The 18346-nt window shown below is 43.1% G+C and overlaps 1 protein-coding gene across 2 annotated transcripts in view; it reads left to right on the top strand.

The window, feature by feature from the left end:
* AKAP13 (A-kinase anchoring protein 13) overlaps window positions 1-18346 on the top strand; it is a 319382-nt gene that overhangs the window by 122367 nt on the left and 178669 nt on the right. For both annotated transcript variants that reach the window (XM_088024950.1, XM_088024951.1), the window contains exons 3-4: window positions 1861-2008; window positions 14808-15104. In XM_088024950.1, coding sequence (XP_087881076.1) covers window positions 1861-2008; window positions 14808-15104 — 445 coding nt within the window. The remainder of the gene's footprint in view (window positions 1-1860; window positions 2009-14807; window positions 15105-18346) is intronic.

Here is an 18346-nt window from a genome sequence, read left to right as displayed (position 1 = left end):
ATGAAAACAAGCGGAGAGCTGGATTGCACCCATGGATTATAGTTAGCCAACCTGTGCTCAGAAGGATGAAACTTTAGAGCTTTCTTTCACACTTTTTTTTTCCAGGTTATAATGGTATTTCAATACCTTGAGAAATTTATTCTTCTTATGTGCTGTAGACATTTTAGCTGGTTGTGGTTTATCATGCCAAAGGGTATTAAATATTTTGCCAGCCTAAGCTTTTCAAAAATGTTTCCAGGAAAGGGACTTACACGAGTCTCAATTATAATTCTAAATAGTGACTGCAGCCAGTGATAATTCTGTTTTACCGACTGTGCTATTCCTGTGGTAGGGTGCTTGGGAACTTTGCAGTTCAGCATTTGTAGGAAGTCACAGCTTGTGGCTGTGGCTCATTCTGACTTCTTACCTGTTGCACTGAACAGATTTGAGCCCCTACCGTGTACAGGGCACTGCATAAAGCACTGGGGATAAATGAAGAGATGGGCATCTGGGACTTTGGGAAATACCTTGAACTCTGTTTCCAGAATCAACCTGTTGAAGCATTGCTTTTATTAGACTTGATCCTAAGTTTGCTTTTAGGGTTTTTGGTTTTCAGTGTTGAATAAAACACTACCCGCTGTTCTGTGATGTTGCTGGGCTTAATAAATTGTGGCCACGGGGTAGCATGGTTCTCTAATAGGCTTCACTGTTGCTGAAATGGAAAAGAAAAAAAATGCTGTAAGGAAGGAGTATTCTCACGCCTATTTAATGGTAAAGTAGCCTTGCTTTCTCTAAATTGGTTTTTCCATAGTACATTATTCTTTTTTTCTTTTTTTTCATGGTGCATTATTAAGATTTAGATGGTACTAAACCTCAGTGCTTTAAAATCTTATGGTGACAACATGAATTGTATAATGTTTATGATTGGGAGAATAGTAGTTAGGACTGTATTTAAAGAATATATTTAATTTAGGCACTAACCTCAAAAAAAAAAAACCAAAAACCTCGAACGTGTAAAAACTAGAAAGAATATGCGAATAAACAACAGTGATATCTTCTCAGTAGTTGCAGAGTCATGGACAAAGGTACTGACACAAGGTTTTTGTCTAATTCCAAGGGTTTGATGGAGAGGTGGGTAAAGAAGAGTAGGGATTCCAGATGGTCAGGAAACACATAATTGGAAAAGTGATTGTCCCATCCTTGTAGATTAAGAATATTATCACAGCCTGAGAGCTGAATGTGTTCCAAGAGTTTTCATATATTGGCCTCAAGAAGAGAAGGTATTGTCTCCATTTATATAGCCAGGGAAAGTGGGGTTTAGAGGATTTAAGTAAAGTCTTTGTAGATTTGACTGGAGCCCAAGCGTATGCTCTTTGCTCCCTGCCATTTCTAGGCCAGCTCATTGGAGACCCTCCTTGTTGGAGAATGGGTAGACTTGGCAGTGATTTCTGGGATGGAAGAGTGAGAGTTATTGCTGCCGCTGGAACAGGGGTCAGGGGGCGTTCCGGGTATAAGGATGTAACTGTTCAGTATGCCTCCTCCATCGTCTTGGCCTTATTTTTGGATTCTTTTGGATTTCTTTCTTTTTTTACCTGTTCATCAAGTAAATATCCAAACCAGCTATTACCTTTGTAATACCTCATTTGTCCAGCCACCTCCACTAAAACCTAAGCTTTAAGGAGGACAAAGATCTCATTTTCAGATAATTTTGTATTCTCAGTTCCTATAATACCTCCTGGCACGTAAGTGCTCGGTGTTTATATTTGTATAACCTACTAGAATGGGACCCAGTTTAGATGATACATTTGATTTTCCCTTGAATTTGATGTTTTGGGAAGACGGACTCCCAAGGGGAACCTGACTCTGTCTTTCCTTTCCTAGGGCGATTGTGTGGTTACTGTGTTGCTGGCTGAAGAGGACAAAATTGAGGATGATGTAGTTTTCTACTTGGTATTTTCGGGTTCCACTCTCCATCACTGCACAAGTACCCGGAAGGTCAGTGCTGATACGCTGGAGACCATTGCTCCTGGTAAGTACTGGGTGGAATCTTCTCTGGCCTTTACTGGTTCATGGACATTTTTATTTTGTGTTCATTAATGTGGAGTTAGAAGAAGAATGAATCAGGGCAATAGAACTCCTGTCAGATCCTTATTTTAAATATGCGTTGAATAAAGCATTTTGTTTAAATTTGCTTTTCCACAGAAATCTGAGCCTCACTGGAAATTAGCGAAATAAAATGGTGTCATAAGTTTGAAAGATAAAACTCAGGATCAGCAAAAACATTAATTTATTAGAATGTTGAGATTTGGGGAAAACTAAAACGGGTAGAAGATACAAGTTCTGCTGTGGTTCCCATGGTATGACTTGGTGTGATGACGATTTGATTATGAATATCATAGTGGCGAAAGCAAAGGCAAAACACAGTCAGTAATGCATTGCTCAGTATCTGTGAGGGAAAGACCTAAAAATGTTTCGTAAAAACCAAACTTTACCCACATTAACAAATTATAGTTCATGGAAGAATGAATGCGTAATCACTGTTGCAATTATAAATTTAACAGAATTAAAAGGGGAAGATAGGTAGTTATTAAAAATGCTTTACAAAGTCATGAAATCATTGCTACTTCCACCAGAAATGGTCCATAAAATAACGACTGTCTCTTGACCTGTCTGCCCCAACATCTGCAGGTGTACTGATTTGTGTTTGGAGATGAGCTGCTTTCCTTAACTGACCTGGCTTCAAAGTTAACAGTTGACCAGTTTTCATCAGGATACAAAGTAGGGCACATTTACGGGGTAGCCCCTAAAAAGTGTTGACACTTAACTGTTTTCCTTTAGAGAATAAGGTGGATTCAGTTCTTACTAAACCATTTCTTTTTACCAGTGTTTTTATAGAACACTGATTCCACTGTGTTGAAATAGATGGTGTAAAAAATTACTAGTTTATGAAGCACTTTTGGTATCTAGTCTTGCTGGTATTGGATCAGATTGCCAGGTTTTCATTGCTGTGCCATTTAATATAAATGAACTTCACGTCAGATACCTACCAGCTCCTGGAAATTATACTGCAGTCAAGGGCTGGGATTTATGACGGTTGAAAGCTGTGTTTATCCTCCTGCCTGGCAAAAATGACTTTGAAAAATACAGGATTTAAAGATTCTTGACAATTCCTATGAATTTCTCCCCCCCCCAAATTTTTAGGGATTAGAAATTAACCTGGAGTTCAGGATAGATACTGATTTCTTTCCTAAAGCGTATTAAGTATCCTCCTTTTAACTTGCTCCAGGCATCTTGTTTCCTGTGATGTATATCATGTCAGAAAGGCTTATCTGGAACTTGAGGTCTGCTCTGGGGCAGGTGCCATCCTGTGTCACCATTGCAAAACCTCTGTCATGTGTGGGTGATGGTGAGAAACAGCTCCTCAGCAAGTAGAATCAGTCGGTGCCTGACTGGACTCTTACTGGGAAAGGAATGGTGGTAATTTTTATAAACTTACTCCTTCCAGAATTAGAAACAGGTTAGGAGTTAAAGTTAGGGGGGTGGTGCGTGTGTGTGTGTGTGTGTGTGTGTGTGTGTGTGTGTGTGTGTATGATTGTGTGTACACACATGTAAGAAAGATGTAAGTAGATGTGGAGGATGCAAGGACCTGTAAGAGAAAGGACAGATGTGGCAAGGCTGTTCCCCTGTACACTAGTTGCAGTCCTCAGTTACAAGTACCGGCAGAGTCCAGCCCCGTGGAGACGGATCTGCCTGGCAGCTCTTGTACCTTCACTGACAAGGCACTGAAATTAGGGTGGGCGGCAGGTACTTCCTTTCCTTGGCTTCACAAGCCCCCCTCTGCTTGTATGACAGCCTGGGGCTCTGAGTTTGTTCCAGACCCTGTCTGATCTCCAGCCCACCTTCCTGAATTCTAGTTCCCATTTCTTCCCTTGCCTTTGGTTCTAAACCTCTTTATGTGTCTCTGCACCCCTCCTTCCCAGCCACACCCATCTCTGGGTGTCCTTTTGTACTTACGGACTCCGAGGACCCTTACCCTACCGGCCCCAGCAAACCAGAATGGTTATGGTACTCTGCTGCTTTCTGCTAACTTGATCCAAATCCTCAGAAATCATCCCTGACCCATTTGCATGGGGCCTGGAGTCCTAGTACTTGCCTTCTCCATTTTCCACGAATCCACGAATCCACTAATCCACTATCCCCCCTTTAAATTATGATCACTGGCACCTCCTGTGTTCTCTGTCATGCTTACAGGGCCCAATAACCCGTCCCCTTCTCACCCCAGTTGGCCTGCATGGTCTGCTCCTCACTTGAGGTCTTTCAGGCTGATGATAGGAGGTGGCCGATCACAGCAGAGGTAACAGAGGCTTAGAGTCCCTGCAAGACCCTCCTGTCCAAGCAGGCCAAACGGGATGTAGAGCCACACTGTAACGTAAACCTTTGATACGGATGCAGGGCAGCAGTGAGGTCCTCGCTGGTGAGGTAGAAGCTCTGTGAACTGTTTAAGCAGAGGAGATTGCTGAGTGGAGCCTGTTGCTCTGGTCATCATGTGTGAGATCTTTCCATTCACTTGTCTTGTTAGGCTGCTACATCTGCTGTAGTTGCGTGTGGAGGTCTAGTAGGGATAGGGGCACTGAGGGCATTGAGTTAGTTTTGAATTTCTTGTTGATATCATGGAGTTAATATTTTAGTCTAGAATTAAACTGCGTTAAATCTGTTTTTAGGGAAATCTTAGACTTGTTCCTTCCCTTCCTTCAGCTCTTTATTGAGCTATCATCTTCTCAGTGATGCCTTACCTGTCTACCTTATAAAATACACAATAGCCTCTAAGGGGCGCCTGGGTGGCTCAGTCGGTTAAGCATCTGACTCTTGATCTCAGCTCAGGTCTCGATCTCAGGGTCATGAGTTCAAGCCCCACTGGGCTCCACGTTGGGTGTGGAGCCTACTTAAAAAAAATACACAATGGCCTCCTCTCTGTATTCCCTCTTGCCCTTCTCTGATTTTTCTGCATTGCACTTACCAACTTCTAGCCCATTATATCTTTTATTTATCTTATTTGTTTTCTACCTGCCTCTACTAAAGTCAGCTTCATGAGGGCATAGATTTCTCTCTGTTTTGTTGGTGCATGCTAAGAAGGCTGTTCTAGGAATCCCTACCATTTGATGGAAGAGCATTTCTACTTTATCTGAATTCAGCCCGGTTCTCGGAAGCCACTCCTCTAGAAAGGTTGTGCACACATACACCATTTCTTTTGAAAAATGCAAAAGGAGTTTGCTCTGGTTTCTTGAGTTGAATTTTTGCTTGGGGGTGGGAGTCTGTGTTCTCTTTCCAGAGCTACCTATGATGATTTCTCTGCGTCAGTTAGCTGTATTGATAGCCTCAGATTTCCTGTCTGCTGTGGGCAGTGTCAGATTAGTCAAGATTTTTTTTTTAATTTTTTTATTGTTATGTTAATCACCATATATTACATCATTAGTTTTTGATGTAGCGTTCCATGATTCATTAGATTAGTCAAGATTCTTGATGGAAAGTCTGTGCTTGCTTTGTGCACCCCAGGCACCGGATAAATGTGCACAGTCTGTTTACAGCAGGTGCTGCCGGGAATGATGTCTGTGCACCCTTTCTGCTCACGGGTGGGATGAGCTCTGCAAGTCCTAGTCATTTTGCTTGACTCTGGGAAGAAAAAGAGCTTTGTGTCTTGTTCTTGCTTTTAATGTCATGTTTCATCCACATTGCTGGCTCTGATTTTTCCACTTCTCTGCATGTTTCACTGTCAGTGTTTTGTAACATTTTAGTTTTTACTAAAACCAGATGATTGATTGACCTTCAAAAGGCGCTTGGGTGGCTCAGTCGTTAAGCGTCTGCCTTCAGCTGAGGTCATGATCCCAGAGTCCTGGGATCGAGCCCCGTGTCCAGCTCCCTGCTCCGCTCCGCGGGAAGCCTGCTTCTCCCTCTCCCATTCCCCCTGCTTGTGTTCCCTCTCTCGCTGTATCTCTCTCTGTCAAATAAATAAAATCTTAAAAAAAAAAGGGGGGGGGCAGCTACTTCTTGATGTTAGTCTGTAACCTTTTATTATTGGGGGGAGTGGAAGGGAGGAAGAAATGTTTCTAAATTGTGTCCTTTAGAAAAAAGTTTTAATTTCAGATACCAAGATTATTTTTTTCTATTTTCTCACTTTCTTGCTTATTTTCTAACGAGAAGTTTACAATGAACTGTGTGTGTGTATGTTTAATTATAAATTGTAAATGCTTTGTAAAAAATAATCTTTTCTTGCCTTACTGCCATCGAAAAGCTGTAGACCTGATATGATTCCCCTTTTTAATAAAGTAAGTACAATAAAAGCATCTTAGGGGGCAGTGAGGTGGAGACTTTGGTTTCTACTTTATTTGCCCTTGAATTGTTTGAATGCTTTACAAGTGAGCATGTTACTTTTTAAAACATATGTAGTAACTTTTAATAAAAACATTTTGAAGACTGAAAACAGTGTCCTCTCTTCGGAAAATAAAGCTATCTGGGTGCTGATTAACACTAGGCACAAACAAGCTATATAATAAAATGTTATATTCAAAACACCTATGAATTTTCTGGTTAAGAATATAATTTGCTATGAAATACAGCCTGAAATGGATATACATCTCTAAAGATAAAAGGTATTGCCTTTGTAGTAAAGGAAAATACCTCCATTCTTTTCTGTTTGTATGAAACAAATCCCGACCGCAAATCCCACCTTAACTAAACAGTGAGTTTCCTTTAGAGATGAAGCAGAGATTTTTCTTTAAAAGACTTAACACAGGACTGGTAAGTAATATAAAGAAGTCTGAATATCTTTGGAAGATAATTCCTGAGGGATATGGAATACCATTTTATTGTATTCATTTTTATTAGTTAAATTTGAATTTAGATCAAGCAGACATTGATTTCAGAATGGAAATGAGACAGGATGTTCAGTGGATGCTGCATACTATTTTTATGAAAGGCTTTGGTGCAGGATCTCTCCTAAAATGCAGTCTTTTTTCAGCATGTGTTATTTACTTTAAGAGTGTACAGCAAAGGTTCTTGTTGGACAGGAGAACTACAAATATTCGTTGACCTAAAATTTGACTCAGCTCTCCTGTTTTTCTCACTTGTCAAAGGGAAGATACTACATATAGTAGATTTGTCATTAAAAAAAAAAAAAGAAAGAAAAACCCTATTTGCTGTGATCAGAATTCCTTTTGGGTTTATTAAAAATCAGTGCTCACAGCCCAGGTCGCTCTACAGGTGGATAACAATGTATGTCTCACTTTTTGTGAGCCCAGACCCGTCTCTAGTAGCTGATGTCCACGGTTGCCAGATTGAATTACACATTTGAAAAGAAGCTGTAGACTTCAAACTGGCCTAATCGCAGAATGCTGGACCCTCCCTCTGTGGCGAAAGAATCCGTTACTTTGTATTGGACACTTTCTAACAGTCTCCCTCTTCAAAACACTCCTGCTGTAAGGCTGTCCCTAGACAGGTATGATTGTAGATTTTAAAAATCTTAAATTATTGTCCCAATGCTAGCCAGTGTATATAGTTGCTATCCTGGAAAAACAAACAGAACTAATTGAAGGGAAAAACTATCTGTTGTCTACTCTCCCAGCTCTCATGCTTATGTGGACGTTGTATACTTGGAACTAAGGATCCAGCACTGGACTCTGAGCCACGTGTATTATAGTGGAGGCCATGGCCCTGCCAAGGGAGTGAAAATCAGGTCTCAGAGGGCAAAAAATCTTTCTCTAAGCATAGAGACACATGTACAAATAGAGGATATTATCTGTAGTATTAAAGTCTCATTAGGATAGGGAGGGGCGAATAGAGAACAATGCCTACAAAGGCTCCTTGGGGGGATGACAGTGAATAAAACACTGAGAAACACTGCCTTACCGTAATAGGCTGAAATACGGTAGATTATGTTTTGTATTAATTAGCCCCTTTCCCCCCAAAAATGTACATGATGAAATTCCTGTGCCTGTTGGTTTTTTTGTCCCATTCTGCTTAAATACTCCCACACAAAAAGAGACATTTTACACACATACCAAATTTGCACATCTACCATTAGACCACCAAAACTAAGAGGAGGTGCTTTCTGCTCATGATCCTGAAGACTGAAAATTTCCTTTAACCCTGTATAGCCACTTCTTAAATAACTTTAATGCCAAAATGAAACAATAAAACATAGTTATTTCTGTGTTTTCCACCCTGACTCATTACCACAGCCTTTCTCTTAGAACATGCTCTGAGTGGGGGCGCCTGGGTGGCACAGTCGGTTGAGCATCCGTCTCTTGGTTTCAGCTCAGCTTGTGATTGCGGGATCATAGGATCAAGCCCTGTGTCAGGCTCTGCGCACAGCGGAGAATCTCAGCTTGAGATTCTCTCTCTCTTTCTCCGTTCCCCCCTCCCTCCCCCTCCCCGTGCTTACACACACACACACACACACACACACACACACACTCTCTCTCTCTCTCTCTCTCTCTCTCTCTCTCTCTCTCTCTCTCAGGAATAAATAAATCTTAAAAAAAAAAAAAAAAAGACCATGCTCTGAGTGGGACTGGGCTGGGCTGGTCCAGCGAGCACTTTCAGCGTTCCTTTTTGGATAGTTGGTCAAACAAAGTCTCAGTTGTTTCATCCTCAAAAGAGAAGGCCCGGCTGGGATGTATGCCGCTTTTAGCTTAATAGGAAATGAAGTAATTCTTGGGTCATGCTTCAGCAGAGTTGTTTATCTGTAGCAGTATTTCGTTTCCATGGGTACGGTGCTTCATACAGTGATAAGGAGCCCACAGAAACACTCTCCAACTTCATGAGCACACATACCTCCTGACCTGCCATCCTAAGAAAGGGTGGAATTAGATGCTTTTAAGAGGAGCATTAGCAGTTAATTAACATTGCTGCTCCTCAGCTAGGTGCTGCCTTTTTTTTTTTTTTTTTTTTTGAGATTTTTATGTATTTATCTGACAGAGAGCGCAAGCAGGGGGAGTGGGAGGCAGGGGGAGAAGCTGGCTCCCTGGGGTCATGACCTGAGCCAAAGGCAGATGCTTAACTGACTGAGCCACCGGGGTGCCCCTTAGCCAGGTGCTTCTTGTTGTGTTTTTGTTTATTCTGCATTTACCCCGTGCTTCTTGTTGTGTTTTTGTTTATTCTGCATTTACCCCCCTTCTCTTTATCTTTTCAGTTTCCCAGTGCCAAAGGTAACTTTTAGCTTCGGAGCTTTACTGGGTCCTGCCACAGAAGCTCTTTGTAGAGTATTGGGAATCTCTTTTCCTTGAGTGACCTAAACAGGAACATTTTAAATTTAGTTTAGTTTAGTTTAGTTTTAGAGAGGGAGGGACAGAGGGAGAGAGAGAATCTTAAACAGGCTCCACGCCCAGTGCAGAGCCGGATGCAGGGCTCCATCTTACCATGACCTGAGCCAAAATCAAGAAGAGTCGGGTGCATAACTGACTGAGCCACCCAGGCACCCCCCTGCTTTGTGCATGGCCATCTCTAATGGTTTTTAACAGTCGGGAAGGCAGGTGGCATTGGACTTCAGGGTGGAGTGACTTATTCAGGATGACCTACCCTGTGCGCAGTAAAGGGTAATGAGTCCACCTGGTATTTTCTGACTCCTCAGCTAGTTGCCCACATACCTCAGTCAGTCAGAAACAGATCTCCCTCACCCCAGAATTTACTGTATATTTCTGTTGTAGAAGAAAGAACTGGACCTGATTGCAGGGTAGATTGAGAAGGCAGTTTTAGAAATGGAATTGAAGCTTAGGCCGTATTTCTTTACTGGTTGTCTTCTTCCCTTTAAATTCTCTGGGGCTGCTTCCTTCAGAAGAAGCTCAGTAAATTTTTCAGAACTTCCCTTTCTAAAACAACTTGTGATTCTTATTTTCCTTCTTTGTTACCAGGAGACTGAGTGGAAGGAGAAACACTCTGCCACTGGCTGAAAACCCTCATCTTTCTACTGCAGCTTCTGTTTTTTTACGTAAAGAGAGGTTAAATTGTGGCGATTATATCAAATCAGATGTGGTTTCCGTGTCTTTTCAGTATAGGTGTGGGCATCGTTAATACCTTGCATTTTGTGTCTACAAAGGCAGTTGGAAGGCTGATGGCCCTGGAGAGAGTCATGTCTCTAGAGCTAATTCATGGCAGCCAGACGTTTTATGTGTGCCTATGCAGCGGGTTTTGTTTTATTACTGGGTCCGTATTTTATAACTTTGTTTTTTAACATGTTGATTTTTCCCACCCTAAATGCTTTATCTGAAAGGTTATAGGGATTAAAAAACAGTCATGAGACCCACTCGAGCATAACAGAAAACACTAGTGGGAGAGAGTAGTGCCGGCAGCCTCACGTGCTGATTTCCAGACGGCAGGGTGAGGCACTGTGGTTTTGAGTGGTAGAGCCCTCCCCGTGTACCCTTAAGTTTTTAAAATAAAGGCCGGTCCAGGACACCCTCAGCCCGCCACTCCTCTTTTACTCCTCAGTGTCTCTTTTGAAAAAGAAGCCTGTAATCATACCAAACAAATTCCAGATTTATGGCACATTTTACTTAGGATGATCATAGTCTCGCCTTCAGATTGTGAGTTTATGTCTGAAGGAAAAAATATCAGGCTAACGATCGGTTCGCCGCTCCTGCCTCCTCTGATACAGTTTTATTTTACACAAAACGTATACACAGAGCTGACAGTTCACGCACCCATCCACCACCTTCCACCATCCACCTTCTAACCAATTTTTTCTGCTAAAGTGGCAGAAAGAGATAGGCACACGTGGGCTGCTAATAAACATGCGTGTGTGCCAACTCTCTCTCTCTCTCTCTCTCTCTCTCTCTCTCTCTTTCTCTTTCTCTCTCTCTCCCTCTCTCCCTCCCTCCCTCCCTCCCCTGAGCCACCTTCTGTTTCTTTCCCTTTACTTTGTCTTCACCCTGTCCTAGCCAGATGGATTTCTGTGCAGACACTTCTACCCTTCGCAGTTTTGAGTAAGGTGGTATTGCTTCACCGTGGCTTTTCTGCACTCACGCACCGTGTGTGTGTGTGTGTGTGTGTGTGTGTGTGTGTGATGAAACTGAAGGTCTGGAAACCTGGAATATGGAATGCCTCTCAGCTCCTACAGGGGGGGCGGACGGTGTTTAGGTATTTATAGGTTGGTGGATGCCATTAGTGGCATTGTGACTCCCTTTCTGGTTCAAGCTTTTGGATTTCTCACCTTTGCACAGGCTGGAGGCTTGTAATGCTGTGCTATAATTATTGGTTAGATTCATGAACCACACCGTTCTTACTTTAAAGTAATTCTTCTGACTGAAATACATATTGTTACACCTTTCTGTCTGTCTTATTTAATTGGAAATGAATCGAGGCTAGGTGTGATGTTGTTTTGGGTGATGGTATTAAGGAATTTGAGAAGACTCTTCTAAATTCTAGCTCTTCACTTATAAGATCCGGAGACTGTCTAGATTTAACAGTGTTAGAGGTGTTGTCGTTTACCTCAGGCTACATAGCTAAGAAGTAAGGAAAATAGGTTTGAACCCTGGTCTCTGCTGTCACTGGGCATCTAGATGTAACCAAGTTAATATCCTCCCGAAACTGTAATTTCCATTCCTTGAACTTACTTTCTGCTTCCATTTTTATGCTTTTCAAACTGTTCTTTTTCTTGGAATCTCTTGCTAACTTTCCCTCTCCAGCTGCTGCCTGATGACACCCACAGGCTTTGACCTCTAGAGAAACACCGGGGACTGTAGGGGCTGCTCCCTCATGCTATAGATGAAAAGGTTGAGGCCCAGAGAAGCAGAAGTGATCTGGAGTCACACAGCATAAGAGTCTTACAGCCAGGGTTTGAGCTTGGTGTTCTTACTCCTTCCCTGTGGATTCTTCCATGGTCCCCTTATTTCCTCTTCAAGTCTTCTTGTACCCATAAATCTTAGGAGAAGGGGCAGACTCTAGAGCAAGGAAGTGGGCTTGAGTTCTAATTCTGCCACCTAGGAAATTTATCACCGTGGGCAGATTACTTAATATTTTTGTGCCTTGGTCTCTGCATCTAGTAAATGGTGTAATAATAGTATCTACCACATAGGGTTGCTCTGAGGAGTATGTGAACTGTTACTTGGAAAGCACAGAGAACAGAGCCTAGCACATCACAAGTATTATATAAGTGTGTTAGGTAAGATAACATAGCATGCCTCTGAGTTCTGAGGGTTGCAGTGAAGAACCCCAGGGGTTGCAGAGCCGGGAGTGGGGTGCCTGTCACGAAGGTTCTTCTTAGCGGTCACCTCCTTTGTGAAGTCTTCCTGCTCTTATCTGTGAAATGTCCTGCTTCTCTCCTACCAGTTGCGCTGTGTGTTTCCAGAGAACTTCTTTTGCAGTTCTCTGCAACTTGTTTGATTCTGCCTTATAGACTGTAAACCTCTGGAGGGTTGAAACGGAGGGCTGAGACTCTCGCCTTTGTAATCACAGTGCCCTGGGCTTGGTGCATATCTAGCTGTTGGATGTTATAGAACAGAGTTTTTTGTTTGTTTGTTTTGTTTTGTTTTTTTACCTTTTAAAAACATTTATTTGAGGAAGAGAGAGAGCATGCACAAGCAGGGCATGGGGTGTGCAGAGGGAGAGAGAGACGCGGGGCTCCACCCCAGGGCCCTGGGATCGTGACTTGAGCCAAAGGCAGATGCTTAACTGACTGAGCCACCCAGGCACCCCATTATAAAACAATGTAAAAGAAACACTTTTCTGCCAGAAAAATCTCCAAATCTACTACCTGAATCAGTTGACTTGTTTCTATTGACATTGTTGTTTTATATAATTAGGCTGGCTGCCCTTCAAAGGAAGAATAAGATTTTTTTCCTAATTTCATTTCATATGTTAAATATATTAAACATATGTATTGAATTGAAATACATATGTGGGTATACACACAGGCATGTGCGGGCACACACACATGCACCAGGCAGGGGATGCTCCCTTTTCTTACAGCCTTCTTAGAAAGAATTCAACTCTGAAAGCAGGAGGTTGTATGGGGTGGAGTTACCTGTTTATGTGGAAGCTGATCTCAATGGTTAATGAACCTGTTCTTCTTGCTCAGTAGTCTTACTGGCCTGTCATTTGAGTATTGGGCTCCTTGCAGGCAGGGACAGAACTCTTGCATCATGACATAATAGGCCACGTCCTTTGGCATCAGACTTGAATTTGAATAATGGATTCTGCTTCAAATATCTGTGTAACCTTGGGCATATTACTTCATGAAGTCTCAGTTTTGTCATCTGTAACATGAGGACAATACATACCTCATAAATTTGTTGTATAGAGAAAATGACATGTTGGGTGCCTGATATATAGTAGATACTTGGTCAGTAAATACTTGCAGCCCCCCTAAAGTTACACAACAGTGAGAGATTTCTTTTGTCACCAGGGTAAAGGGTTTAAGGAGGCCCCTGGAGAATTGTATGCGGAAAATCAATTTACTTATTATTCTCATTGTTCACACGGAAAAACAATTACTGTTTTCTCTTTCAAAGGCAGCAGAAAGCTTAGTTTGTTCTGTCCACGTCTGAAGCCTCTCCTGGCCTGTGGCCACAGTATGGAAGGTGAGATCTGTGGGCCTGGAGAGGGCTTCCTCAGCCTCACTCCCACCGTGGACAAGCAGTCTCTGCGTGCAAGGGGGTGCAGGGAAACTGCGGGTGCAGGGGCCTGCGGTGATTCAAGCAAAGCACAAGGTGGCATCACTCACGCAGCAGAAACACCCGACTCCATTTTCCTTTCGGTTTTTCTCATCAGAGAGATTTTTTGGAAGAATGATGATGATGTTAGGAGCGTACTTCTAGCCAGTTGAGATCAGCGTTGAGAAGTTGAGGGAAAACAGTGTGTTTCAGTGACTATATTCTGCATGTTGTACATACTTAATTCTGTGAGGCTGAAAATCCCACAGAGACTGGTTTCTCCAGGAAGGTCTTACTCGCATTAACAGTGTGGATTTTACTCAAGTGGAGCTCTCTGGGGTGGCGTGTATGTGGCAGCTCGTGGGTTCTGCCCATTTGTACGGTGGGCACTGATCTCTGGCATGCTTGCTCTCCCTGAACCGGGCTTCTCACCACAGCATCGCATCATCCCTGTGTGAACCAGGTGATGTTGTTGATGTTATTACATTACAGGAAAGAACGTGTATCTGACAGCTGAAGTCATTTTTGTGGTAGGCCTTGAATTGCTAATAATAGTGAAATAAAATCAAGTAGTTTTGTGCTTTTCAAAATGTTTCATCATTTGATAGATTGCATGGTGGTGATAATAGGGCAGTGCTGGGGAATCTCTACAATTCCTCCGATATTAACCAGTCCGCATGGCTTTCTCCCTGTTGGGTTTCCAGATCTAGCTCAGTTCGGTTGTATCAGACTTGGTAGGCCTGACAAGGTCCTTGAGCTTTCATTCTTTCCTCTGTTCAAGTTGAACAGCCATGATTCAGTACATCCTGAGATCCTCAGAGACTGTTCAGCTATAGGGGATACATTGGGGTACAGAGTTGTTTGCTAGTAGTAAGGGGATGAATTCATAGTTGTAAATAACAGTTCACAGAAAGAACTAGAAATAAGTGTAAAGTTTAGATTGCTGTCAGAGCAGAGGAAGGAGGGGTTTCTTTTAGGAAGAACTGTGTATTGTGTAAGAAGAGCGAAGAGGACCCACTAGTGTCCTCCTCCCGGCGGGGGGGCTCTGAGACCGTCCTCCTCCCGGCGGGGGGGGGGGGGGCTCTGAGACCGTCCTCCTCCCGGCGGGGGGGGGTGCTCTGAGACCGTCCTCCTTCCAGTGGTAGGACTCTCAGACTGTTTTTGTGCTCCCTGTGTTTTGTTTAGGTCACGACTGCTGTGAGACTGTGAAGGTGCTACTCTGTGCTTCCAAGGAGGGCCTCCCCATATTCGTGGTGGCTGAAGAAGACTTCCAGTTCATCCAGGATGAGGCATACGATGCAGCCCAGTTCCTGGCAACCAGTGCTGGGAATCAGCAGGCTCTGAACTTCACCCGTTTTCTTGACCGGTCGGGACCCCCGGCTGGGGATGTGAATACCCTTGATGAGAAGGTTGCTCTGGCATTCAGACACCTGAAGCTGCCAGCAGAGTGGAATGTGTTGGGAACAGATCAGACTTTGCATGGTAAGCACTTAAATGACCCACAGACGGACTGAGTTTGGAATACTTAGGTTTTCAGAGGGGCTGCTTCTATTGTCCTCAGACCTTACACAGTGGCTGGATAAATCTTGCAGTTACTGGAGCACAGTGGCCTTATGGCTTCTCTTCTCAGTTCTTCAGCTGAGCTGTTAAACCTGTTCTTGCAGTGAAATGCCCCAGGCCGGAGCTTGCTGTGGCTGATTTCAGTTCCCACTTAGAGCAGAGGGCAGCACACACATCACCTGCTGCAGGTCCCGAGTTCTGGCTTGTTCTCCCAGGCGTAGAAAGTGACCTCTCCTTCATAAGCACAGTAGCAGAGTAACTTTTTGTCATCCTTTTGGTAGTTAATTATCAGACAGGGCTTTCATTATTGTATTCTGAAGTTTTCAAGAGACTCGATGGAGTTGGAGGAAAGAAAAGATGGGGGGTTGAGGCAGGGGGACCACCAGAGCTGCCTGGGCTCTGAGAAACCCCACGCTGCTTTAACCAGAGCGATTTCACTCATTTCATCTACTGGCTCTCCGCATGAGAGCTCACTGAAGGAAGAGCGCCACTTAAAAAAAAAAAGGCACTGGTGTAGTAACTCTGTATGTTCCTCTTACTCAGGGGTTTTCCTACATAATCATTCCTGTAGCAGATGGGTATCTACTAAATGTCATGGTTTTATGGCTGTATTTAAATGAAAGAGTATATGCTTGGGGTCCAATAAATAACACCCTCTTTCCCTCCTGAGTTCAAATCAGACGAAAAGGTTTAGGAGTTACACAGATGGAGGTCCGAATGTTTGCTTTGCTGCTGATGACAGCTCGTTGGGCTACTGATGCTGCATCCGCTGGGAGGGTTTGCTCCTCTTCCTGCTTTATCCCTGGAAGAGCCAGAGAGTCACAGGACTGCCCTTCCCCGGCCACTCAGCTCTGATTATTGTATTCCGTAGGGAGAGTGGGCCAGAAGTCACCCTCTCTGCCCATGAGCAGATCCTGAGCAGGAACACCCAGAGGGGACTGGGTCAGGGGCATGCTCAGTGCCTGCTCTCACAGATTTCCTCCCATGGAAGAATGCTAAAGAGGTATTAGCCAGCTTTGGTTTTCTTAAATCCTGTGACCCTATGATCAGCTGCAGGAATGGTGTCCCTTAGCATCAGGGGCTGGCTGCAGCAAACTACTGGAACAGTCCTGCCTCAGTAAAATAAAAAATAAAGTGTGAACTCTGAAATCCAGTCAAGGAAAAAAGGATTTATCCTTTTTTCTTCCTAATTAATATAGTGACCAAGGAACCCCTGCACTGCTAAGATCTCAAGATCAAAATACTTGCCATCATATAGGGCATGAGTACCTTTTCAGAAACCTCATGTTGAGGCTTTGTACCTCTACCCCCTACTGTTCTGTATTGGTATGGCAGCCTTAACTCTGGCTGCCATTTACAAAATAGTGTCAAGATAGGATTGCATTAGTTATTTATGGGGCTTATGGTATTTTTATGGTTTTGTTTTTGTCTTATTGAAAGAAGGCATAGGAGTTGGATCGTTTGTTCATATTACCACAATTAAAGAGAACTGTTAGAAAAAGCACAGGTCTGAAACTTTGGGCCTGTCACTTCCCCTCTCTGGGCCTTAGCTTCCCTGTCTTTCACAGGGAACTGGCCAGCTTTGATATTTTTGTGGACTTGCCATGTGCTTCTTCAGTTTCTGTTGTACAGAATTGCTCAACCGGTACTAGCAAGAGCTAAATGAAGTTTGAATAGTTGGGGAAGTGCATTAAAACCACAGTAAGGTACCATTACCCACCTCTTAGAAGGGTAAAATCAAAAATACCAGGGGCTGGTAAGGCCACAGACCAATGTCTCACATATTGCTAGTGGAGTGCAGAATAATACACTCTACAGACAGTTTGGCAGTTTCTTATAAGGTTAAGTGTACGTCTGCCATATGACCCAGCAGTTCCACATTTGGCTGTTTATTCTAGAGAAATGAAAACTTCTATTTTCTCAGAAAATCTTTGCACACATATGCCAACAGCAGCGTTATTTGTAATCACTCAAAATTGCAACCAACCCAGATCTTTCTCATTGGGTGAATATATAAACCAATAGTGATAATATCCATACAGTGGGACACTACTCATCATTAAAAAGCGGGGGTATAAAATTTAAAAATAATAAAGAGGACAAATTATTGGGGGTCCACATGCAACAACCTGGATGCATTTTGCTAAGTAAAACAAGTCCATGTCTAAAGGTTACTTAGTGTATGATTCTACTTATATGACAGTCTAAAAAGGGCAAAATTATAGGAACAGAAAATAGATGAGTAGTTGCCAGGGATTAGGAGTGGGGATGAGGTCTGACTGCAGAGGGCTGTCATGAGGGAGTTTTTTGGTTGTTGGAATGGTTTTATGTCTTGGTGGTAGTGGTTATAAGAATCTATGCATGTGTTCAAACTCAGGACTAAACGCCCCACACAGGTGAATTTTATTGTACAAGAATTACAAATAAAAGAACAAAAAGAAATTGAACAAGTTAGGTATATATACTTTGCAAGGTGAAGTGCATGCATGGAACTCGATAGCCCTCCTTTAAGTCAACAACTGGAATCAGAAACCTGATTTCAAGTGCCAGATTCGCTTTCTGCAGTGTCAGTTGTTCCATTAATTGTGGATTAGAATCTACACCACTGGGTACTTTAAAGGCAGCGTAGCATCAGTTAAGAGGTGCTTGCTGCTGAGGGACAAATGTAAAGGAATATTCTGCTCACATCAGTGAGTTGCAAAGGTACTTAAAGGAAGAAGGTATGAAGCAGGCTTGTTGCCTGGGATAATGAGACCGGTAAACAGGGCACCCTGTTACATAACAGGACTAGTTGCTGTTGAAAGCTAGGAGGTTTACAGTTGTCCCACCCTGATGTTTGCACAAAGGGGTCATATAAGATTTGTGGTTAATCCTCCCACTCTTTGTTTAGATGCCGGGCTTTCTTTTTTTTTTTTAAGATTTTATTTATTTGACAGAGAGAGTGAGAGAAGGAACACAAGTCGGGGGAGTGGGAGAGGGAGAAGCAGGCTTCCCGCTGAGCAGGGAGCCCGATGCGGGGCTCGATCCCAGGACCCTGGGATCATGACCTGAGCCGAAGGCAGACGCTTAACGACTGAGCCACCCAGGCGCCCCAAGATGCAGTGCTTTTTAACTTTTTTCAAATCAGCGACTCCTTTGAAAGTAGCTTAGATTTCTCCTCAGGA

Source organism: Eumetopias jubatus, unplaced genomic scaffold (assembly GCF_037043125.1).
Source record: "Eumetopias jubatus isolate StellerSeaLion01/CBP00866 unplaced genomic scaffold, mEumJub1_p1.0 scaffold_7, whole genome shotgun sequence".
Taxonomy (NCBI): Eukaryota; Metazoa; Chordata; class Mammalia; order Carnivora; family Otariidae; genus Eumetopias; species Eumetopias jubatus.
Note: the sequence above shows the minus strand (reverse complement) of the source record. Positions and strands in the feature narration are given on the sequence as shown.